At 38.1% G+C, this 25,170-nt stretch overlaps 2 protein-coding genes across 5 annotated transcripts in view; one reads left to right on the top strand and one right to left on the bottom strand.

Annotated features, from left to right (window-relative positions):
- SMC4 (structural maintenance of chromosomes 4) overlaps window positions 1-11,242 on the top strand; it is a 40,064-nt gene extending 28,822 nt beyond the window's left edge. For both annotated transcript variants that reach the window (XM_034439101.3, XM_034439100.3), the window contains exons 18-24: window positions 1,727-1,916; window positions 4,556-4,700; window positions 5,157-5,330; window positions 6,860-7,042; window positions 9,039-9,271; window positions 9,637-9,820; window positions 10,839-11,242. In XM_034439101.3, coding sequence (XP_034294992.2) covers window positions 1,727-1,916; window positions 4,556-4,700; window positions 5,157-5,330; window positions 6,860-7,042; window positions 9,039-9,271; window positions 9,637-9,820; window positions 10,839-11,015 — 1,286 coding nt within the window. In that variant the 3' untranslated portion in view covers window positions 11,016-11,242. The remainder of the gene's footprint in view (window positions 1-1,726; window positions 1,917-4,555; window positions 4,701-5,156; window positions 5,331-6,859; window positions 7,043-9,038; window positions 9,272-9,636; window positions 9,821-10,838) is intronic.
- Window positions 11,243-15,983: 4,741 nt separating this feature from the next.
- On the bottom strand, window positions 15,984-22,629 carry TRIM59 (tripartite motif containing 59). Of its 3 annotated transcripts, none has more exons than XM_034439098.3 (2): window positions 22,258-22,629; window positions 15,984-18,880 (listed from the first exon to the last, which is right to left on the bottom strand). In XM_034439098.3, the coding sequence occupies exon 2, from the start codon at window positions 18,875-18,877 to the stop codon at window positions 17,699-17,701; it is 1,179 nt and encodes a 392-aa protein (XP_034294989.2). In that variant the 5' UTR covers window positions 18,878-18,880; window positions 22,258-22,629; the 3' UTR covers window positions 15,984-17,698. The 3 variants fall into 3 exon arrangements, with proteins under 3 accessions (XP_034294989.2, XP_034294990.2, XP_034294988.2); XM_034439099.3 differs by having other exon boundaries at window positions 22,450-22,582; XM_034439097.3 differs by having other exon boundaries at window positions 22,385-22,578.
- Window positions 22,630-25,170: the final 2,541 nt, after the last annotated feature.

The following is a 25,170-nucleotide window of genomic DNA, read 5'->3' as shown; positions in this document are numbered from 1 at the left end:
CATATAAATATAAAATGTAAAACAGTAAACAAGTATACAAGAAAAGAAATCTAGGGGAAGTCGGACTTAACTGGCCATTAATGTCTGGGAAGAGCCAGGTCTTAATGGCATTCCTTAAGGTAAGGCAAGTTGTTGGGTCTGTTATATATTGGAGAAGTTGATTGTTCCAGAGATCAGTGAAAAAAGGCCGACTTCCTGGATCTGATAAGATGACAAAATTTAGAAGCCAGAGCATGTCCTCCCTGTGGAGATGTAGATATTCTTGGAATAAGGTGGGATCCTTCAAGTAATCCAGTCCTTTGCTATGTAGGGCTTTAAAGGTAATAACCAGCAGCTTGGATCATACCCAGAACCCAATTAGGAGCCAGTACAGCTTGCAGAGTTACATGAGTATAATGAGATTTGCTTGTCAGCCTTCCCAGGTAAAGTAGATGGGAAACATGACTAAGATGAACTAATGTAAGGCTACATTAATAGAATCTTGCAAGTCTGAAAATGCAAACTTCCAGCCACCACGTTTCATTGCTTTATCCATTAGGGCATGCCCTTCCTAAATTTCTTTCTCTTAAGCCACTGGGGCTCATGCCTCTCTTGTCTGATTGTTTCCTAGGTACATCTCTTCCCCTCGTTCCCCAAGGTCATCCATACAACCACATGTTTCATTTAGAGTGATCAAGTGTGAATGACTATGAGCAGGGATTCCTGGTTTGGGGATGAGTGCAAGTGGCATACAAGACATAGTTGTGCAAAGGCTCTCCTGGTCACAGCTGTTGCCTACTCTTCAAGCAGATGCTGTAAATCCTATAGAACGTCCAGATTGTGCACCAAGTCTTGAATGAGTGTTTTTCAGTGAGACCGGTCTATCAGGGCAATCTGGTCTACCCAAATATGGGATGGAGGATACTGCTTCTCCTGTGTGCTGTGTGCGAGTCCAAGCAATGGATGTTAACTTCGCCTGATTGGCCAGAGACTGAGTTGAAATTTGTTTGGCCACACTTCTTCCTCTTGGCTGGGCTCCAGTTTCTTTAATTCAGTCAGCCTAAAGAGACTTTTGTTACCTCCATCACTTTCGCGACAAACTATTTTTATTTTAAAATATAAATTCAATACAAGTCTTGAATGGTGTAATGCCACCCAACCAAAACCAAAGACAGAAATTTGGCAACTTCCAGATCTGGGAGACCCAAAATCTACAGACAATCAATCTTGGTAGAATTGAGCCACAACCTGTTTTTTCCCATCCAAAGCCACACAGTCCAGACACTGGGAAAATCTTGACAGCTTCATTTACATAGGGACAGAAATCTACACTATGAATCATTGGCATATTGATGCCACCCTGGGTGATAGCTACCCTGAACTGACCGATGATCTCTCCCAGCATCTTCATGATATTAGAAAGGAGAGGGAATTGGAAAGAGCCTTGAGGCATTCTTCAAAGCATGGACCTAGGGTTCAACTGATCCCCTTCTACTAACTAGTACTGGCCTCGGAAAACCACTGCAAAAAGGTGCCCCTGACACCCATAGTGGTCCAGAGAGATACCATTGTTCAAAGGCCATCAAAAGATCAAGAAGAGCTAGGATGGATGCGCCACTTAATTATTGGTTAATTATAGGTCATCTACAAGTGCCATAATAGTATTGGTAAATTCAAAATAATAGTTCTTTAAAATTCCATCTTTAAATATGCAGTGAAATATTAATAAAGATATTCTTTTTGACAGATTATGACAAAGTGGCTGCAAAAGCTGACAAACTGGAAAAAGAAGTTAAGAGACTACATAATCTCATTATTGAGATAAATAATAATAAACTTAAAGCTCAGCAAGACAGTCTTGATAAGATAAACAAAGAAATAGATCAGTGCACTTTTGCCATTACAAAAGCACAGGTAGCAATCAAGACATCAGAAAGGTATGATTTTCTATTATGAACCAACATCCTAGAGGTAGAATCATGGTATTTATTGCAATTATCACATTTACCGTATTTTTCACTCCATAAGACGCTCCTGATCATAAGAGAAGGAAAACAAGAAAAAAAAAATCTGCCTCTGCCTCCCAGCGTCCATTCGGTATTCATCTGGCTATGATCCTTGCAGCGAACAGCCTGCCTCCGCCCAGGAATCCTGGAGCCTTCACCTTCGAGCAGCTGATCGGTGGTTGGATCAGCCTACTGGAATACCGCCGATCAGCTGTTCCAGGCAACGGGATTGCTGCCGCCATTTGCAGCCACTGCCTGTCGCCCATATTCGCTCCATCAGACACACAGACATTTCTACCCACATTTGGGAGGAAAAAAAGTATGTCTTACGGAGCGAAAAATATGGTAATTAAAGAATTTAATTTAGCACATCTGTTAAGTAATCCATTTATTATTGCTAATTGTTTTTTATAACTTTTTTTATAACTAAATTTTAAGGTCTTAATAGTCTGAATTTTGCTATTGTGTAGTACATTTGTTCAACACATATATTGGTGACTTATTATTTAATGTATTGCATAGACAAATATTGAGCAAACTGGTAACTATTCAAGAGACTAAGGAAGCGATTTAAAAAGTTAAAATTTACAAAGCACTAGGCCAGGGGTGTCAAACTCGGGGGCCTATGGGCCAGATACATCACTTGTTGGCCACACCCACCCCTGGTTTAGCGAAGGGGAAAACAGAATTTTAGAAATGTATGCAAATTTATTAAAAAGAAAAAAACTGAAATATCACATTGGCATAAATTTTCAGACCCTTCACTTAGTATTTTGTTGAAGCAATTATAACCTTAAGTCTTTTGGGGTATGATGAGACAAGCTTTGCACACTTGGATTGGGGGATTTTCTGCTATTCTTTGAAAATCATCTCAAACTCAGGTTAGATGGTGACTGTCGTGGACAGCCATTTTCAGGTCCTTTCAGAGAGGTTCAATAGGGTTCAAGTCAGGGCTCTAGCTGGGCCATTCTAGGACATTCACAGAATTGTCCCTAAACCACTCCTTTATTGTCTTGGCTGACTGCTAAGGATCATTGTCATGTTAGAAATTGAACCTTCGGCCCAGCCTGAGCTCCTGGGTGCTGTGGAACAGGTTTTCATTGAGGATATCCTTGTACTTTGCTCCATTCAGCTTTCCTTTCCTGACCAGTCTTCTAGTCCCTGCTGCTGAAAAACATCCCCATAGCATGATGCTGCCACCACCATGCTTCACTGTTGGGATGATATTGGGCAGTTGACAAGTGGTGCCTGGTTTCCTCTAGGCATAACTTTTAGAATTGAGACCAAACAGTTCAATCTTGGTTACATCAGACCAGAAAATCTTGTTTCTCATAGTCTGACAGTCCTTCAGGTACTTTTTTTGCAAACTTCAAGCGGGCTTTCATGTGTTTTACACTGAGGAGAGGCGTCCGTCTAGCCACTCTTGCATACAGCCCAGATTGGTGGAGAGCTGCAGTGATGGGTGTCCTTCTGTCCCATCTCCACACAGGATCTTTGGAGCTCAGTCAGAGTGTCCATTGGGTTCTTGGTCATCTCTCTTACTAAGTCCCTTCTCCCCTGATTGCTCAGTCTGACCAGGCAACCAGCTCTTTGAAGAGTCCTGGTTTGTACCAAGCTTCTTTCATTTGAGAATTATAGAGGCCACTGTGCTCTTTAGGAAAATTAAGTGCAGCAGAAATATTATTGCAGCCTTCTGCAGGTTTGTGCCTTGCAATAATCCTGTCTCTGAGCTCTGCAGGAAGTTCCTTTGACTTCATGGCTTTTGCTCTGCTACAGTGTGCGTTGTGAGGCCTTCTATAGAGAAGTGTGTACCTTTCCAAATCATGTCCAATCAATTTAATTTAACACAAGTGGACTCCAATCAAGGCGTAGAAAGATGTCAGCAACAATCAAGAGAACTGGGAAGCACCTGAGCTAACTTTCAAGTATTCTTGCAAAGGATCTGAATACAATGCCAATGTGATATTTCAAAGTTTTCTTGGTAATAAATTTACAGACATTTCTAAAATTCTGTATTCACTTTATCATTATGGGGAACTGATTGTAGATTAATGAGAAAAAATATTGACAAAAGTGAAGGGAGTCTGAATACTTTCTGAATACACTGTATATTGCTATTTCCCCACCCCCATCCCATGCATCCTCCTCCCTACCCTTAAACATATTGCTTTACTTTCTTTGTTTATTTTTAGTGTTTCATTGTCTTACCATTGTTATATTTACAGTTTTTATAATTCTACTCAGAGTAGCCGCACAGGTGATAATAAATTTAATTAAAATTTATCAAATAGATCAAAAAGAAAATGAGGAACAATAGATTTATAATAAATGAACTAGAGTAGATCAACAATTCAAAAGTGACAATATTTTCAGATGCAGAAAAAGGTTTTGATATATTTCTTGTTAGGAGTTTTAAACAGAATGAATACAAGACAAAAATTTAAAACGAGCACATGTTTTAACAGAAATATAGCTAGTTTTTCTACAGAAAATGTGGTCTTTATTGTATTTATATATTTAATATATGTTAAAACGGAATTTTATAATATATATATATTTATACTTTATAGAAACTTGAAGAAAACGGAGGATGCAGTTGTTCGCACTGAGAAAGAAATTGAAGAAAATAAAAATCATATACAAATCTTAAAAGAACAGCTGACTGCATTAGATGAAAGAGCTGCTGAAGTTATAGATAACAGCAAAAAAGCTGAAGTATGTATTATATTTGCTTTATTTTTCAGATTACACTTAAAATGGTCATAGTGATACATGAACACAAAATGTGCTCATTGAGTAAAAAACAATAGTATTTTCTACTGAATTCTCTGATAAGCTCTCGACACTACCAAAAATTCACTCTGCTTAAGGTATATTCTGTTAAAGTACTTCTGTGTAAACTGAGTTGCTGTTTTATAATCTTTACTTTAACTTTTGAAAGCACAGTGAAAACTTGTATCACTTTTCCAATCACTTTTCTTTGAAATTTGACTAGTTTTGATGCTTTGCAAATATTTTAATTTTTATAAAATTTATTTTTTAATTTTGCATGGTAACCATGTGTGCATATTTGAATTAAAGATGCATTAAAAGGTATTTTGAAATAGATCATTAGAAATACAAATTTTATGATAACCAAATAATAAAGATTTAAGTTTAACTTTTTTTTAGGAATCCCTACCAGAGATTCAAGAGGAACGTCGTTTGGTGCTTCAAAAAATAAAAGCTATACAGGAAGAAGAACATTTGCTACAAAAAGAGGCTCTCAATATTAGGCTTAAAATTGAACAACTAGACAGTCACATTGCTGAGCATCAATTAAAAATTAAGTATTGGCAAAAGGAGGTAATAAATACCAATAATACTTTTTAAAAATAAGACAAATTACACATTTACAAAAGGTCCTACATATGGTTGCTTATTTCATATAACAGGCATTAAATTATCACACATGTCATATGCTGAAATTTGTAAAGATCTAATATTGAAGCAGTCAATGGTTTTTGTGCTGGGCTTGGTATCATGAGTGGAGATGTGGTAAAGCATGTGCATTTATAGCCTGCATGTATTATACAAGGAAGAGACCTCTGTAGGGATAAATGAAATCCTTTATTCACTACAACCTGTAGAAGCCCATTTGGATAAATTTGTTTTCTTGAAAGTTATGGGGACTGAATAAGTGGATTAATATTGCAGTCCAGTGGAAACCACTGGAATTTAGAGTGGTTTAGAATTAAGAAGTGTGTGTTTATATGATTTTGTCTTAATGCCATCAATACTTTAATTACTGTATTTTTCAGTATATAAGACACACTTCTCCCCCCCCCCCCCTCAAAAAAAAAAAAGTAGGTGGAAATGTCTGCGTCTTATACAGCGAATGTTGCTGAAGCCTCGCCCACCTTCCTTCCAGCAAACAGCCTGGTCAGCTTCAGCACAGCCTGTTTTAACTTGAGCAGCTGATTGGTGGTTGGATCTGCCTCCTGGAATACTGGCTATCAGCTGTTCCAGGCTGCGGGGATCGTTGCTGTTGCCGCCTATCGCCGCCTCTGCACACCCCATTTTCTGCCTCCGCGTGCTCCATTTTCAGCTCACGCCCAGAACGGGCTGAAAATGGGGTGCATGGAGGCTGAAAATGTAGCACGCGGAGGTAGTGATAGGCAACAGCGGCGATGGACGATGGCGATTGTGGGAGGCAGATCCAACCACCAATCAGCTGCTCGTGCTAAATCCGGCTGTGCTGAAACTGACCAGGCTGTTTTCTGCAAGGAGGCAAATTGCTTGGAGGAAGAGGCAGATTTTTTTTTCTTGTTTTCCTCCCCAAAAGTTAGGAGCATCTTAATAGTCCAAAAAATATGGTATTTTTTGTTTATATAAAACATCTGTAAGGCTTGCCAAAGAAAAAAATGATTTTCAGTTTTCTAAAACATAGTATATTGTCTTTCTCTGGGTAGGGCATTCTTGAAATTCAGGAACAAAATGAAAAATTATTTGGAAAAGTACACTATTTTTATTAGATTTTTCTTCCATCTTTTGCATTACTGAATTCCTTATTTGTTACAATTAAACTCTAATTTGTTACATTTTCCTGAAATATAATTCAGTAATTAGTTTTTTATAGTCACATTTTCTAGATGAACTTTTTAACAGTAAGATTTTCAAAATGACATACAGCACTTTAAAAACTCCATTAAACACAATTTGAGAATCTTGGCAAAAATATACACTATAGTAAATATAGTAAATATCTAATCAATATCTGTCTGAAAAAATCAGTAATAAAACTTATTCAACTAGTGTACAGCTCTCCTATAATTCCTTCTCTAAAATAATTGCTACCGGTATGGATAGTAATTGCTTGATTAAATATATTTTAGATATCAAAGATATCACTGCATTCTGTGGAAGCTGAACAAACAGAAAACCTTCCAGTACTAACTCAAGATGAACTAGAAAATATTAAAGATCCAGATATTATAACAAATCAAATAGCTATTTTGGAAGCTCAGTGTCATGAAATGAAACCAAACTTGAGTGCCATTGCGGAGTATAATAAAAAGGTAAGAATTTTTCCAATATTGTTGTAGAATTGTTACAAGCTAATATAGATTAGTCTCAAGATTATAGCCCATGTGGGCATGTGATCAAAATTCAAGCATTTGACAATCCACCCAAACTTCATCTCAATCTATCCACCTAGCTCTTCCCCATCTCTTGCCTTTTGACTGCCTTGAATAGCAGCACTCAGTTGCAGCAGCATCAACCCTGGCCACAAAGCAAAACCCAGCCATCTCCTATGCTCCACGGACCCTGCCATGTCCAGTTGATTTTCACCATCTTTCTCCCACTGCTGCTGTGGCGTGCCTGGCCTGGTTCCTATGCGAAACAGCTGTTGGCCACACGAGGCCTTGTTCCAAGGGCCATTCAGACTATTCTCTAAATTGCATGTGCACAATGCTTCAGAAGAAACATTTTCCAAAATATTACAAGTGTGGCCCATATAATTTCCCCAAGACTCTCCAAAGCATTATGAGAATGGTACATGTGATTTTGAGAACGACAGGTACAACCTTCTTAAAAGATCTTAGAAGCCTGTACTTTAGTCCCAGTAATATTGTCAAGGAGTGCCATTGTGCAGGGAGACAAAAATGGCAGAGAGGTGGGGAGCTAGGCGGATGGGGAAAGTTAAAGAGGAGGCAGTGTCTTAACCATTCTGAAGCCTGGGGCTGGGAGGGACTAAGCTGGGAATGGTTTGGATTGGGCTAGGTCCTAGCCTAATAACCTGTGGGACTCTTTTAGCAACTATTTGGATTGCCAGAATTGCGGTCATTAAATGATGCAATAATGTAATCTAGTGTTTTCCAACTGCATAACTTAACAACAGAAATTCTAGTCTCAATTACTCTTGTAACACCAGGACTACCTGTACAGTTTTTGTACTCACTGTATTCACTTTTGGTACCTTATAGGGAAAAGTGATAGCATTCGTTGAAATTAAGAGCCATTTATGGAATGTTATATTCTATTTTAAAACTATTTACCTTTTTTAGATAGATTACAATGATTAATGCCTTTTCTTGTGTAAAATAAACATTGAATAGGGATGGGAGTCCAGGAAGAAGGAAATGACAGGTGAGGTAATAAGAGTGGGTTAGAAAAAACAAGAGATGTATGAAGTCATACTGACATATCCAGGTATTTGTATACCAAATATTTGTTAGATCTAAGAGAAAATGGAAGTGATAAGTTCAATTTTCAGATTGCGGAATTTTACGAGAGTACAACTCTAAATTACTAAATGGGATTTAAATTAATAAATAGTACAGATAATCCTTAGATTCAGACAGCAACTTGGACAGGGACATGTAAAGTAAGACTTCACATGACCACATTGCTTAGCAATGGCAGTCTGGGTAGTTCCAATTTACCCCAAGGCATAAGGGTCATTAAGTAGAAAGTGGTGGGAGTCCCAGGTAAAGAGTGGGTTCTGTAGGGTAGCAGGAGAGGCCTGGCCAAGTTGGAGAGGAGATAGTTGGGATAGTTGCTAAGGGAAAGAGAATGTGGGTGTGTTAGTGCAGGGAGGTTGAGGGAAGGAGGCATGACACAAGACGAGCGTTGGGAGGCTGAGGGAAGGTGATGTGATGCAACCTGACTGCTGGGAGATGGAAGGTGGAGATTATCATAGCGACTTGTGACCTTCCCTGCCAGGTTCCCCATTGCCTTTCCTTTTGGAAGCCGGCAGGGAAGATTGCGAATGACAATCACATGAATGCACGAGTGTGTGACAATCTAAGTGCAAGTTGGTTGCCAAATGTTCAAATCGCAATCACATGACCCTTGACGTCTGGGACAGTCAGCTTTTCAAGAATCAGTCATTAAGTACCATTTGTTCAGCACCATGGCAACTCCTATTGCTGAACAGTCGGTAAGCAAAGACAATCTGTACTGTAGTTAAGGCTGACACCACTGTTCCAATATTTCAGCACTATTAAGCTTCATTGAATTGTTAAATATATCGCTTAATTTCATTTAGTTGATTTTTAACATTTGTTTTAGGAAGAGCTGTATCTAAAACGTGTGGCAGAGTTGGATGAAATTACCAATGAGAGAGACAAATTCAGAGAAGCTTTTGAAGGCCTTCGAAAAAAACGGCTTAATGAATTTATGGCAGGATTTAATGTCATAACAAATAAACTAAAGGAAAACTATCAGATGCTTACACTAGGAGGCGATGCAGAACTTGAGCTTGTTGACAGTCTAGATCCTTTCTCTGAAGGAATTATGTTCAGGTTAGTATTGCATGTAATTTTCCTAATTTAAATTAAGCCATTTTAAAAGCAAGGTGCACCTGTTACAAGATCAATTAGCACTACATGATGGACCAGGATAAAATAAGGGCTAAGAATATGGACCAAAAAAGCTTGGTTTCACAGCTCATCAAACTTGTTTAGCCACAGAGTAACAATTGTCTTTAGCTTAGTCTAAATCTAAGCTCCTAATTTGTACTACAAAAATAATGATGGTTCTAATGTGTCTGAAGGATTAATGGAAAATTATTGAGATGATAGATAAAATGTGCTTTTGGTTTGCTTAAAGTATCTTGATGTTAATGTGAAATTAAGTAAAGCATACATTTGTGAATTTCATCTTTCAGTGTTCGACCACCAAAGAAAAGTTGGAAGAAGATATTTAATTTGTCAGGTGGAGAGAAGACATTGAGCTCATTAGCTTTGGTTTTTGCTTTGCATCATTACAAGCCAACCCCTCTCTATTTCATGGATGAAATTGACGCTGCCCTTGATTTTAAAAATGTTTCCATTGTAGCATTTTACATATATGTAAGTATTACAGAAGTCAACATCATTCAAACTTTATATATGTTAATATCAAGGTAACAGTAGTTGTACATAAAAGTATTTTGAACTTTTTGGAAATGTACACTCCCACAAATTAAGAAAATGAAATCTGAAAATATTTTTTCAAAATGTTTGATTAATTCACAACCACAAAAACTGTGGGTAGAAAACAACTGTAGAAAATGCACATGACCAGTATTTTAGTGCATGCATACTCATATTGTTTCTTTTCAAAAGTAAGCAATATTTTGCATAGTTAAGGTACCAGACTAGAAAGAAGTGGACCGTGAGCTCAAGTTCCCCCATTAAAACTAGCTGGGTGACCTTGGGCCAGTCATTCTCTAAGCCCAAATCACCTCACAGGGTGGTGGTTGTGGGAAAATGGAGGAAGGTGTGTTGGATATGTCCGTTGCCTTGAGTTATTTGTAAAACTAATAAAGGCAGGACAGCAATAAATAAAAATAAAGTAAATAAATAAATGAGGCAAACATTAAGGTATGAGATAAGAAAAGAAAATATAATTAAAACTAGTTTATACCAACATTCTTCAGTATCTATCTCATATTTCTCTCTTTGCAAACTATAATTGGTTCTACTACATATCTTTTGTTCTTAATCTTGAGAATTTCATCTATTCCAGCCAACCATAACGTTCCCATTCTTCCCCTTTCTTTTGATACATTCACACTTTCTTCAGAATTACTTATTATTGCGTGCCTTATTTTAAAAATTCAGTAGTCTTTTTTCAATTTATCTGCAGGGAATGAAGTGATCTAATTTTAGAGATTCAGTACAGCCTGCCACCTTCTGTGTAAGAAAGCCTAATTAATAACCTGAAATTTCTTTTCTCTTAAGACAGTTGAAGAGGGTTATTAATGTTGATGCTCAGGCCAATACTGAGAAGTGCTGGTTATATTATTGTAATTGGGAAGGATTATAAAAGCATTTTCTGAAAAATCACTGTAGCGAATATTAACGCAAAATTTATTCCAATTTCCAGGAACAAACAAAAAACGCACAGTTCATCATTATTTCTCTGCGAAACAACATGTTTGAAATAGCAGACAGACTCATTGGTATTTACAAGACTTATAACACAACAAAAAGTGTTGCAACAAATCCCAAAATTATTGCATCAAAGGGACTTGCTGAATCTGGTTCCACAGAATGCTTCTGAATATGGACTTTTCTTTCAACATTCTTTTTCCTAAGGAAGATTTGCCAAAAATTTAATATCTATTTTCTATAAGTGCTTTTTGAATTTAACTTGTTACTGAGTGTCCATTATCTTAAACAATATAAATCTCTACAACTCTTAAGTGACTGCTTAAAGCAGACAAATAATTCAAATGTGACTTTTGGTAGAAGTACGTAGTGATTAAAATGGTGGATTTTTTTAAAAAATACAGCCTATTTTTATTTGAATTTGAAAATAAAATTTTGATGAATTTCTCTGTATATTACAAAAATATTCTAGTAAATAAATAAGTTGATAAACCATAATGAAAAAAAAAAAAAAATAGCGAGCAGAGACTGATATTGTGCTAGCTTTAGTATGGTTCTTTGATTTGGTTTGGCATCCTGGGTTTGGGATTCATTTGACAATTAAAATCCAGCTACAATAAGTAATGCTTAAATGGACCATTTTGTAAGCCCATAATCTAAAAATTTTCATCAATAATTAAAAATTATTGCTGAGACATGTTCACATACATGAATTGCAGAATAAGACACTCTAATAATGGACAAATGGCTATGATGCCAGAAAAATCCCATGGTTCTTAACCAGACTTAATATCCATCAAACAGGTGATGCTTAAATAAATTGCTTCCCTTAAAAAGCTGTGGTAGAAAACTTTTTGTCTGAATATCCCCAATTTGGCAGCTCCCCAAAAAGTTCTTTACTCACCCTAGAAAACTATAGCTAATGTTAACAAGACAATGTTAAGTTTTATGAATGATGGCTTGATTCAGTATGTTCCACCAGTCCGAAAGATGTATGTATTTATTTATACATACATATGTACACATACATACATACATACAATTTCTAGGGCCTCATCCTGAGATGAGATTGTCTTTATAATCTCTATGGTACCAGTCCCAAGAATTAGGGCATAGACTACATCCATAATCCATTCTATGCCACTTGCTAGCTGAAGAATAGCTGATCTGCAGCACTGCTGAGCTGTGCTGCCTGTTTACCAGGGAGCCTCTGCAATGGACTCAACCTGATGCAGTCCAATTTGGCAACCATCTAGGGAAGCACTGCGCCAGGGTCCAGTCACTTCATTTACCATTGGGCCAGTTGTCTCTGCTGTGATAGCTGTTGCCACCGTTGCTGGTCCTATTCCTCCCACCAGCTCAAGCAGTTGTGATAGCACTGAACAAGTTGGTCTTTAGACCAGTCTTCAAAATTCCAGCTGTTGCAACTTCTCTACAGTCATGTGATTATGATCTAGGTGCTTGGCGACTGGATCACATGACAGCCATTTGTGACCGCTGGCTTGTCCCAAGTGAAGTCAATGTGGAAGGGGACAGGGAAAGTTGCAAATTGTTCCTTTAAGTCATTCCCACTGCTCTTGAGGAGCCCCATTACTGTAAGATCTCGAGGATCACTAGTGCCACAGCATCTTTTTCCATCCATATACACTAGTACTGTAACCCCTCCACCCTCCCGACTCACTCTAGCACTCACTCACCCACTGGCCTGCTTGCAAGCCTCTTGGGACTTTCAACATCCTCCCAGCTTCCCCTTTGCTTGTGGGAAGCTGGCGAGAAGTTGCTATTTGGGAGGTCCTCACTTAAAGAAAGCAACAGAGACTGGATTGCCATTGCTAAGCAATATAATCATGATGTGCTTAGTGATGGGAATTCCAATCCCATTTCCCATCATTAAATCACTTGTATGGATTATACTGAAGCTTTTACAAAATAGTTTTAAGTTTTATTTCTGGAGTTCATTCCTTCTGAGACAGGAAGCCCTAGTCTGATCTTATCTGGGTTTTAAGGAAGAGAATGTCCTGGAACAACCTCTTCAATTGGGATTTATCTTTTACAGCAAGAAAGCATCGTCCATAGAAAAGGAGGATAAAGAATATGATTTTTGCACGTTTTCCTTTAACTCCATGTTTTTGAATTGAAATTATGAATGTTCATCCATAGTAATCTTTAAATTGCTTAGTCATATTCCATGTTTCTCAAACAAATTAAGGGTGTTCCCAAAATGGAAAACCGGCTTTATTTCAAACCTAAAACAAACATCACCACCTCAAACTTTTCACAAACCATTTCAGATGAGCTGCAGCTTGGTAGAAATAAAACTTGGATTGTGGGTGGTGTTTTGGGTTTTGCCTGAAACAAAAGTCATGGGACTCGCCGAGTAATTCTAAACACTGAATGTGACAAGGACGGTATTCAGTTTCCCCTTTTCTATTTTCTTCCGTGTTGATATTGCATTACCTCAATACATGTATTTTTATGCTGCAGAAAGCTACCAATTTTAATCATTTGGGGTGCTGACAACCCCTTATTTCTATATATGCATTTAGGAGCAACAAAAGGTCTTAGATACTGAAAAGTGGGAGATATTACAAGCAGGCTGTCCAGCCTATTTCTTTTATAGATTTCCCAGCTAACATGGCTGTTTCTATAAAAAAATTAAAAAGGTTTTATTCACAATTTCTACTTATTATTCCAACAGTTCTGTTAGTGCTACCAGTACTTCATAGTTCACTGCTTCAGAGCAGAGCAGCGTCATATACTTAGACATTCAGACTTTCCTTATCAACAATTATGCTTCTCTACTATAAGGAATGTGTATCACACTATTCCCCTTGCTATCCAAATCCCCAGAATCACAGATTATTCCTAGCATGGGGAGGGAAGGGGCAGGAACAGTTTGGTCTAGTGGTTAAGGCACCAGGCTAGAAACTCAGAAACTGAGTCCTGCCTTAGGCATGAAAACTGGTTAGGTGACTTCGGGTCAGTCACTCTCTTAGTTCAACTTACTCATAGGGTTGTGAGGAAAATAAGAGAAAGGAATATAAGGTATGCCTCAAGTTATTTATAAAAAATAATAAAGGATGATAAAAAAATATCTTTAAAAATTAGTCATGCTCTACAGTGAAAGGCAGAAACAATTTCTAAGCAACAAAGATAGCTAACAAAATTTAAATAGAGCCCTACCCTGACATAATGGTAACCTCATACACAGATCTATTTCAATAAGTGGGAATGGGAACCACCAGACCTGGGCATCAAATTAAGCATTGGACACGGAGTAGAGTATGATTGGCAGATGGATGAGTTACTTGTTCTCTTTCCACACTGAACCCATGGCCCTTTCAGAGTTCTGAATGTAAACAGTAGTCCGTCTTGCTGGGGCAGACTTCTGTTGGCTCACAGCCAGGGTTCCTAGGAAGAAATTGTTTTGACAACCGCGGTGCTCTCACAAGAAATTGAGCCTTCTCTGAATGTTTTCCTGGCAGTGTCAGATGAAACCCTTCTTCCCCACCTTTGGGCTTGTACCAGTTTTAAACTTCTATTACAGAAGACAACTTTTAAATCTGCCTTTTGCAGTTAGTTTGATTTGCAATTGGAAAGAGGATTATGTGTGTGCAAGTTAAGATTCAGAGACTATTATTGTGCAGTAACAACTATATAAATTTTGGTTTGGCAATAATTGATCTCTTCTGTAGGATTAAAGGACCTATCACATTAATTCCCTACTTGAAACTTTTAAGACATTCTAGGGATTCCTGTATTCTTGAAAGTTTTTTGCTGGCAGGGTTAGTGATCCTCTCATGGTCGTGTCATGCTGTAGAACAGTAAGATAGAAAATAGGCATCTTAAATGTCTACTGAGGATGTAGAAGTTGAAAAGTTGTTTTGACTCTCAAGGAAAATGAAATAAGCAGCTAGACTGCTAGAAAATGGGTTATGAAAGCCTATGAATGTGAGTAAATATGAATGTATTATTTATTTACATTTATTAAATTTGTTTGCTGCCCATCTCGCCATAAGGCGATTATTATTTTGTCTGCTCTATCACAGCCAAAGAAAGAAAAAGTACAGCCAAAACCCACTTACTTTCCTATTACTAATACATCCTTAAAGAACTATTCTGTAAATTTAACCCAGATGAAACTTTGTTCATTTTTAAAAAATTGCTAAGGAGGGCATTGCAGACATTTGTAAAATTTTATGTCTAACAATGCTTGGAAAGATGTCCAAAGCACCATTGGTGTTTGGAGAAATAGTTTCTGAATCTTAGGCACAAGTATGGTGCCTGTTTCTATCCAGTCCCTTATACTTGATCCCTGCCAATTTGTCTATTAAGGTCTGGATGTTAATGATGTTGGAAATGGTAAATATGTCCGGTAGTGCTCTCCTCCTTTGCAAGTGTTACAATCCCTTTTAAAGGCATACTAGATGTAGAAATATTTGAGAACCACCATTGTGTCACAACTATCATGCTTTGTGGCCAATTGCTTAATAGGGAAATGGAAGATCAGCTTCACACTTTCTTGCAGGATAACAATTCTCTGCACCTACTTCATCAGGTTGTAAACCACATTTTTTTACATTAAAATTGCCTTGGTCTTCTCAGCATTGGGAACTGCAGCTCTGTGCAGTTGGTCCTAAAATGAGATGCTGTATTTCTAAGGCTGCTCGGTAACATGCAAAACATAGCTTAATTTAAGAGGTTCATACTGTGCTATAGGATAAATGAAACACTGGGATTTTCTTCTAGATCACTAAAACTTTTCTCATTTATAGTGTCTGCAACTGTCAAAGTTTAATACTGAGCACATTGATAGGTTCCTTGTGCCCCTTGTTATTTAAAATTTAACAAGTTGTATTTATTTTTCTTTGAAAAGGATCCATTTCCCTGAGGTTGGGCAGCATCCACATTCAGTAAAATAAATAAAATCCATCTGTCCCAAAACTTCATGAATTGTGACCCCGTATTAAAGCAAATCACAAGTGATATTTGCACTTAAATCTAACATGTGGAGGAACAAACATGCATATTGAAGATATGGTGTTTCTCATTAGTTACAATCTCAGTCTTACCCAAGAACAGTTTATTTTTCTACACTTATTTAAAATATCAGAAATATAACTATTAATACAATTATAGCTAAAGGAAATTTTTTTTATTAATTAAAAGTACAAATTCCGAAACCTGAAAAACCCATTACAAATTTTAAAATTTAAAAGCATGAATGAGAATCAATACTGAGGATGGAAATAACAAATTTTAAAAAAACCTACTCCCTGATCATCATGCAGCTGCTATACACCATATATGGTATGACTAACAGAAAAGAGGCTACTAATGTACATTATTTAAAATATATCTTCTACCAGGCTCTTATGCTGTATGTTTATGTTGAACCAACTACAGTTAAGGATGATGACAATATTTACTTGGAAACCACATTTATAGTTTATATGTATTCCTTTTTAGTAATCTCATTTTATGTGGCAACAGCTAAACATCTCTTTTCGCAACATGAAAGCATGTTAAACAAGTCCATTAATCTTTATAGCAAACTCGTTAAACTATTCTGAAGAAGCTGATAGGTCCTGCTGCTTTTGGTCATTTAATCATTTTCACTGCCGTTTGCATGAACTAAAATCTGCCAGATTAGTTCATTATCAAGCATAATTTCATTTTAAAACTCTCCTTTATGATAATTTTGTCAGATAATACCAGGTTATTTACTGTAAAGTTCTCTCTCCCTACTATTTAATACTATTATGTCTTCCAAGAAAAACAAAGGCCTCAGTGAAATATGTATGTAAAATAGCAACCAGTTATAACATCATTGTTGAAGAACTATAATGCTCTTGTTTGAAGTGACAGGCTCAAATCTTTGTGGAACTAAAACCAGAACCCCTGGGAGATCTATTGCAAATGCTGATTGTTAAAAAATTGTTTAGCTTTATGAAAACTGAGATGATGTAATATAAATTTTAAATGTTAAGACTAGAAATATATGCTTCCCTATCCGTCAAGATAATCTCTCTCTAATTAAAGGAGTTAATAAAAATATGTTTTATCTTTCCTAGTCATGCTATTTGAAATATTAGAACTGAGTAGAAATTGTTAGATGTTTCATCTAATTTTCTTTTTCATAAGGAAACATTTAAAAATATTTAGTCTCCAATATTTGTTCCTAACAAGAAAAGCAATTTAAAATAGTTTTTGGATAATTAGCATTGTATTATATTAATTAATAGTGTATAAAAATTATGGATGTGAGGACAACAAAGATGTGACCAGAGTAAACAAACCATCAAGTCAAGCCAAACTCAACCCTGATATTTGTAGTTTAGGGTTGAACTGTAGGGTGCCATCAAAACTTGTTTTCTTGCAGACATTTCATTACCCAACTAGGTAACACCATTGGTAGAAGTGAGTGAGGTTTGTTTTCTGTTTATGTACAAGTATCTTGCTCTATCAATGTTGGTGGGGGTGTTCTTAGTGATTGATGATGTTACCTAGGGTTCATTACCTTGGGTAATGAAATGTCTGCAAAAAATCAAACAAGCTCAGATAGCTCTAAGGATCTCACAGTTCACCTCAATTCTCACACAATCTTTACATGATCTTCTGTTGGCAAGAGATTACTCTTGCATGCATATTGAGAATTGAACATTTGTCCAAAAACTACAGGCTGTTACTGGCCTATTTGCAATGCTAGATAATTTCTGACACTCTTGACAAAAGACGTTGATATCAACTAAACCTTAATTGAACATCAAGTTAAAATTAAATCCATTAGAATTCAGATATTTTTCTTAACAGGCAAAAAGTTGTTATCAAAAGCAAAAATATTATTTAGTTAAATCAGGGGTATATTATAGTGTTTTCTACTGCTATGTGCAATCTTTTACTTAAGTCTTGATAAATTATCTGCAAAGTATCAAAAATATATGGAAAAACTATTTCATTTATGAATGTTAATATATGTTGGCTAAAGATAACAGTAAGAAAAATCAAAGAAAGTAATATAATTGCCAAAGGACTGAAGGACCAGAAGGATTTCTTAGCTGGTTTAGTCTCATTGTCACAATCCTGGGTACGTAATTTTTGCTTTGAAATTAGCTTTATTTTGGGAATGAGAATTTTGTTAATCTGATTAATTTCACTTTTGCTCCACACATCTTTTAACACCTGTCCTATTCGAGGATGGATTTCAACCGGCTTAATCATTGGTAATGGTTTTTCCCTTAAAATTTTAACACGCTGACGTATTTCCTCAACTTTCTCCAGAAAATGAAGAGGAGACTCCTCCTCTTGAAACGATGTATTCAGTGACATTAGTTCAAGTTGTTCTTCTCGTATTCCTTTCAACATTTCTATGAGAGGTTCATATTCAGTCTCAATTTGCATATTTACATCATCCAGAGCTGTAAGCAAAGCTTGTTTTTTCTGATCAAGGGCATCTCCGAGTCTCTTAAAATATTGCAAGACTGTTTTTTTATCCTCCTGAACAATGTTCCCACACTGCGCTTTCTGTTCCTCCAGACTCTGAATAAGCAAACAAACTTCACTCCAATGTTTATCTGTCAACTGCTCAAGGAGTCTTCCAGGAGTTTCTTTTTCTTTCATGTAGGCACTTTGTAGGTCATCTATGGGATGACCATGATGTTTTCCTATTGTAAGACAATGGCCACACACAAGTTTTCTGTCTAGTAGACAGTAAATATTTAGTGGTTGTCTATAATGCTCACTGCAGGTAGCAACTTCAGGATGATCCTCTTGTTGATATTTTTCAATAATAGCCTTTAATGCAAAGTTTACAGGCAAAGAGTCTGTACCAGATGGAGGAATTTCAACAATACTTCTACAGTTGGGACACTTCAGAGGAAGCCTTAGGGGGCGCCATATGGAAAAATTGCTTGATATCTGAAGAATACTTTCCAAACAATTTCTACAAAATGTATGCGAACATGGCAGTACACGAGGATCATCAAATATACTGTAGCAAATAGAACAAGTTAATTCCTCTTCAAAATAATGCATTTCCTAAAATTTAAAAAAAGAATAAAAGTGAGATACAGATATACAAAATATAGTTAAAAATTTTTAAAATACTGATAGTTCAAGGAAATTAGTTATTACATGATTTAAATGCAAATAAATCTTTTTTAAAATACAAGCAGAACTAGCCAAAACAATAAATAATACATGCTTAATTCCCACTTCATCTATTTAGTGTAGGATAGTATCTTAATTACTATTTATCTCTAATATCTATATTTGTAGTAATTAGACAAGCAAACAATCCAAAAATGAACAAGCAATAGATATTAACAGGAAATGCTATCAACTTTGCATCTTATACACATTTCATCATCCCATTATTTTTTTTAAAAAAAGTTAAATACTAAGCTTTTTAAGTTAACAGACAAAATTAAATCATGGAATAATAATTCAATAACGTAACATAATTCTGCTTTAGTTACCATGTTTTAAGTCAAGCTTAATATTTGTGGGCATAGCCCAAGGCTTCAGAGAACAAAAACAATAGATAAAACTGCCATTATAAAAACAGATAAAAATCTACAAAGCTGAAGTATATTAATATCACAAAATCAAGGGCTATTTTTTAACTTCCACCAATAGAGGTGAATGCCTCTGAAATCCAATTGTTCAAGTAATTACGCAGGAGCAATCAAGGTTCAATTTGAGGTTGGTTTTTTGGCAGCAGAGGGTCCAGAATGCTGGAAAAAATTGATCTAACTACTATTCTTATAGATTGATTTTTGTAATTCACTTATCTTTGTTCATTTATCTATGGAGCAAAAACTTGATTGTTTCAAGAACTGTAGCATATTTTACAGAAAGGCACCTATATTGGGACAATTGTAGTAGCGGTTTCAAGTGTCATATAACTTTTTAGTGGAAAAGTTATTCTGTCCACTACAGGTAGAACTATATACAGTACTCTTAAGCAAGACAACAAGGATTTTCAAATAGAAGTAAACAGGTTTCACAACATTCTCAACCCTGCAGGCATATCTCAAGTGTCTTCACTTCCCACAAGTCAGCACTGAAACCTATAGCGGCTTTCCCACAATTTTTCTTTACTTTTCATAAAGCAGAAAAATAAAAATAAATCTTGCTATTCCACTCTTCCTCCCACTTCTGGCTCTAAGTTCCATTTGCTTCCACAGAACATAGTGGTTAAGAACCTTATCTATGTGATGTCTAACATATCCATAATAACTAAGTCAATGGTGTCCAAGAAGAGGGGGAACACCAACCACACATGCAAGTGGCTGGCGAACCAATGAAGGATTAAGATATGTGCATGAGCTTATAGCATCAGCCATGGCTAAGATGTCAGTATTACTGGAGTAATACTTCTTGAGGAGGCAACAGATCCAAAACATTTAAACAAACATCTAAACAAACTGGGGTGGAGGGATGTTCTGACCTAATGGTTAACTCATACAGGCTGGTCTATATCATAGAGCCTTCTCAGAAAACATACTTTAGTCTTTGCTGATCTCCCTCCTAACCCTGTGAGGTGGATTCAGCTGAGAGCGAGTGACTAACCCAAAGTCACCTAGCCAACTCAATCTCGTGGTTTCTAGGCCAGCACCTTTATCAGTAGTCTTCAGATTCAATCCCCAAGCATCCAAATGTTTGACTACAACTCCCAAAATTCCAAATCACAGTGACCAAATAAACTTATAAACAATCATATGTTGTAAAGAACAGAAGACTAAGGAAAGCTGTTTTCATATTCCTAATTAAGCTTCATCTGATTTATTAATAGTTTTATCAGCGTATAATCACTGTTAATTGGTGATGGCCAACAATGCAGATAGGTTTAAAAGGACAAATTAATGCATGGGTGTCAAACTCGCCCCGTCACATTGATGTCATGTGACGTATTGTGACCTTTTTTGCCTTCGTGGAACTGGGATGCACGTGGCCTGTGTGTGATGCATCTGGCTCACCAGTTTGACACCCCTGATTAATGGAAGATCCAACTGGAACAGCTTTAGATTTTGAAGATTCACAGATAGAAAATGGTAGAAAAGAATTACAGGCAGTCCTCAATTTACCATTTTTAAGTAACTATTTAAAGTTACAATGACTGAAAAAAGTGAGCCATTTTTCTCACTTATTACCATTGCAGCATCCCCATGATCACATGATCAAAATTCAGAAGCTTGGCAACCGGCATGTATATAAGTCATTTTATATATGGCATGTATATAAGAGTTGCACTGTCCTGGGGTCATGTGATCCCCATTTGTAACCTTCCCAGCTGGCTTCAAACAAGCAATGGGGGAAGGCTAGTAAGATGTTTTTGCTTTCTTTATAATAAAATGTGTTTATTAGAATATATCTCGGGTTTATTTTCTTAAGGTATACTTGCAAGGAAAGGCCACGATCCATTCTCTAATCAAGGTGCAATTACCCAAAAGCAGAATGGGATTAATTGCCACCCTGACAGATTTGCTTAATGATCACGATTCCCTTAAAAACTTTGACATAAAATGGGGCAAAACACACTTAACTGCCTTGCTTAGCTACAGAAATTTTGGGCTCAATTGTTATCATAAGGCAAGGATGACCTGTACCGCTTGCAAATTTTCTGAATACATCTAGTTGGCCATGACCAGCCAGAGAAAGCTGAACGGATACTACTCCCAAATTCAAAGAAGTGGAGGAAAGAAAACGGGAGTAAGGAAAAGTATCCTTACGAGTTACACCTGCTGGGATCGCCTCTTCTCCAGTCAGTTAGGTGTGAGGCGAAGCCTCCACCCCACCCACCCCCAGAGCATCTTGTCTAAAGAGACAGGTGATCGTGACAGTCACCAGAAGGAAAACTCACACAGGGTGAGAGATTAGCAAGGATGCTGAGGATCCCTGCCTTTAAGTAACCTGTCAGCTCCAGAAAACAAAGGATACTTTAACTGCAATTGAATACATATAGCAGAGGTCCTCAAACTTGGCAGCTTTAAGACTTGTGGACTTCAACTCCAGCATAGCTGGCTGGAGAATTCTGGGAATTGAAGTCCACAAGTCTTAAAGCTGCCAAGTTTGAGGACCTCTGACATATAGAGACGAACCATCCCAAAGGTGCTTCTTTCCAAGAGGCAACTGGGCTTTCTGGTTTTTCTTTGAAGACGTTTCGCTTCTCATCCAAGAAGCTTCTTCAGCTCTGCCAGTCAGCTTCTTGGATGAGAAGCGAAACGTCTTCAAGGAAAACCAAAGAAAGTCCAGTTGCCTCTTGGAAAAAAAAAAAAAAGCACCTTTGGGATAACCCTAACCTGGATGACTGGGAATCTCCGTTGACCCATAGAGACGAACTGTCATCTTCCGATAAAACCTCCCCTTCGCAAACGAAGTTACTAGTGTGGCTCCAATTCTTTCAAAATCACCTCCGTCCCTCTCCGCTCACAGGCCACTGAGGGGCCGAAGAAGCAGGAAACCGTCCCTCGATTTCGTTCTTGAGCAGACAGGCACGGCGCCGATTCCACACACACCCTCCCGGCCGTCGGAGTTCACCTCAGCCTTCCCGCCGGATTCCCGAAGCGCCAAGCAGGCCGCCGGTTCCCCCAAACTTCTCTTGCCTCGGCGAAGGCGCTCCCCCACCGGAGACGGCATCGACGGCCTCCCAATGATGGTCCTCCAGCCGCCTCCAATCAGAAGCAACAGGAAAGGAGAAAGGAAACGGCCGGCCGCTTCGCTCCTGCGCACGCGCTGAAAGAAGCCGAGCGGCTTCAAGCCAATCAGAGCTTTCGGAAGGTTTCATTCAAAAAGGGAAAAAAATCGAGGCGGGAGGGTGGGCTGCGAGGCATTTCACCGCGAGATGGCCGTTAACGGTTTGCCCGGGTGGGCGGTGCTTGGAACGTAATTTGCATCTCTTTTGTTGTTTGGCCTCGCTTAACCGCCCGAGGTTGTTTTTCTACTGAGGATTGTCTGGAAGACTAAGAAACAAAACGCTCGGGTCTGTCTTTCAAACGCTCGAGATTTTAAAACGAGGGGGAAATTACACGCGCGCCCGAAAGCACGTCGAGATGCTACAAAGTTTGTCTAGTGAAGTATGGTATGGTGATGATCGGTAGCAGTGCAACGAAACCGTTTGCCAGGCGCGCCTCTTGCTGCCAGGTGCCAGATCTTGGCTGGATCTGACACCTTCCTCATGAAGAACCTGGACTGCCCCAGCAAGAGCTCAGGTGATGCACTAGAAGCAGCGAGAGACCCGGGTTCAAGTACAGTGTCACTTCACTGGGTTGCTTTGGGCCAGTCATGCTCTCTGAGCCCAACTATCCCACGGGGGTGTTTATGGGGAAAAACCGAGGAAGAGGGGAATGCAAGGTAACCCCCATACTAAAGGATGACAACCTAAAAAAACAAAGCCTCTTGATTTGATTGGCATCCTTGATATTTTTTTCCAAGTATATTCAATTGATAAATTAATTTCACCTTTTGCAATAATTTTATTGAGGATGATATGAAATAGATAAAACAGATGCAAAAAAAAATTCGTAACCAAACAATACATTAAAGGGAAAAAAATAGAAAGTGCAGAACCCTCGCCCCCCCAAAAAAGAGGGAAAACAAATTAAGGAAAAGAAAGCTTCCGCTTTATCCTCAGCAACATTATTTAACATTAACAATTTAGCACTGTCTCCTAAAGTACAATCAGCTACATCTTCATTCCATACGCCACTCCATTATATATAAACTTAGTCTCTAAATCCTCAGTTTGTCTTATTAATCAGCAAAGGCTCAGTGTGCTAACAAAAATACTTACCAACACCACTAGCAACATAAATATATTTTCCTACTTCTGTTTAAAATCTAATCTCTCTAATGACTGTCTATAACAGGGGTCCCCAACCTTTTGGATCTCAGGGACCACCAAATTCATAATTTTAAATCCCGTGGACCACTAATACAAATCCAGTGATGGGGTCCTTCAGGCACTCTTCCTCCTTTCTCTCTCTCTTCCCTCTTTCCCTCTCTCTCCCACTCTTTCTCATTCTCTTTCTCTCTCCCCCCTTTCTCTCCCACTCATTCTCTATTATTCTCTCTCTCATCTCTTTCTCTCCCCAGCTCATTCTCTCATTCTGATTCTCTCTCTCTGATTCTCTTTCATTCTGTCTCTCTCTCTCTGATTCTTTCATTCTGTCTTTCTCATTCTAATTCTCTTTCATTCTCTCTTTGTCTCTCACCCTTTCTCTCTCATCTTTTTCTTTCCCACTCATTCTCTCTGATTCTCTCTTTCATTCTGTCTCTTTCTCATTCTGATTCTCTCTCTCTCATTCTCTCTGATTCTGTCTTTCTCATTTTCTTTCATTCTGTCTCTTTCTTTCTCTCATTCTGTCTCTCTCACTGTCTCATGATTCTCCCTCATTCTCTCTCCCTCTCTTTCTCTCATCTCTCTTCCCCTTTCTCTCTCCCACTCTTTCTCATTCTCTCTCTTTCATTCTCTGTCTTTTTCTCTCTCACACATTCTCTCTCATTCTCTTTCTCTCATCTCATGGGCCAGCCAGTGTCTTGGGGCTGAGAGGAAGTCAAGCATCTCCCCGAGAGACCGAGGTGCGCAGAGCACCAATAAGAGCCGGAAGAAACGGCCGCGAGATCCTGCAAGAGACGAAGCTTCGCTCCCGCTCTGGACTATGGAGCGAATCTCCATCCCCCACCTTTCCCTTCTCAGGCCAGGCGAGGAGTGACTGGAAAGGGAGGGCGAGGGGCGGGGACAGCCACTGGTGGGTTCAGCCGACAGGAAGCTACAGCAGGGGGAAGAAACAGGCTGGGGTTGCCACCACCCGTTACTTCAGCCCGCCTGCACTGCCACCCCTCCTTGCACTATTACCTCATTCCAGCCGGCGAGGGCTACGCTGCAAAGTTGCAAGTTGTACGAACCTCCCTTTACAGTGGAGATTTACAACCCCACTATGAGCTGCCTGGCCAGTCCCATATTCCAGAGCTCTAGTCACAGAACTGGCCATTGCTCATCCCGGAACAGCTCCTCCACCCGAGTGCACCACGGACCACCAAAACTTTCTTGCGAACCACCAGTGGTCTGCGGACCACCGGTTGGTGACCACTGATCTATAATAATAAACCAATCTCAACAAATATTACAAAAAATATTAAACATTATCACAACTCTTTATATTGAAAGTACTAACAGATACTACAGACTAACCTATTATACCCAATTAAACATTTCGAAAGTGAAAACTATTCAAAGTAGCAATTAAACTTCAAATATGGTGGTGTGTTATGGTTTGTTGCACAGTCAGCCAGATGTTCAGACGATTTTGTATTTTTATCCACCT

The sequence above is a fragment of the Pantherophis guttatus genome, chromosome 6 (assembly GCF_059756535.1).
Source record: "Pantherophis guttatus breed Tessera chromosome 6, ASM5975653v1, whole genome shotgun sequence".
NCBI lineage: Eukaryota > Metazoa > Chordata > Lepidosauria > Squamata > Colubridae > Pantherophis > Pantherophis guttatus.
The sequence above is the reverse complement of the archived record's forward strand: the minus strand, read 5'-3'. Positions and strand labels throughout refer to the sequence as shown.

Coding starts and splice junctions, on each gene's coding strand:
- TRIM59 (XM_034439097.3), bottom strand. CDS start 22,483: ATGCCGTCTCCGGTGGGGGAGCGCCTTCGCCGAGGCAAGAGAAGTTTG. Junction 18,881..22,384: donor AATCCGGCGGGAAGGCTGAG/GTGAACTCCGAC, acceptor TTTAAATTTTAG/GAAATGCATTATTTTGAAGA.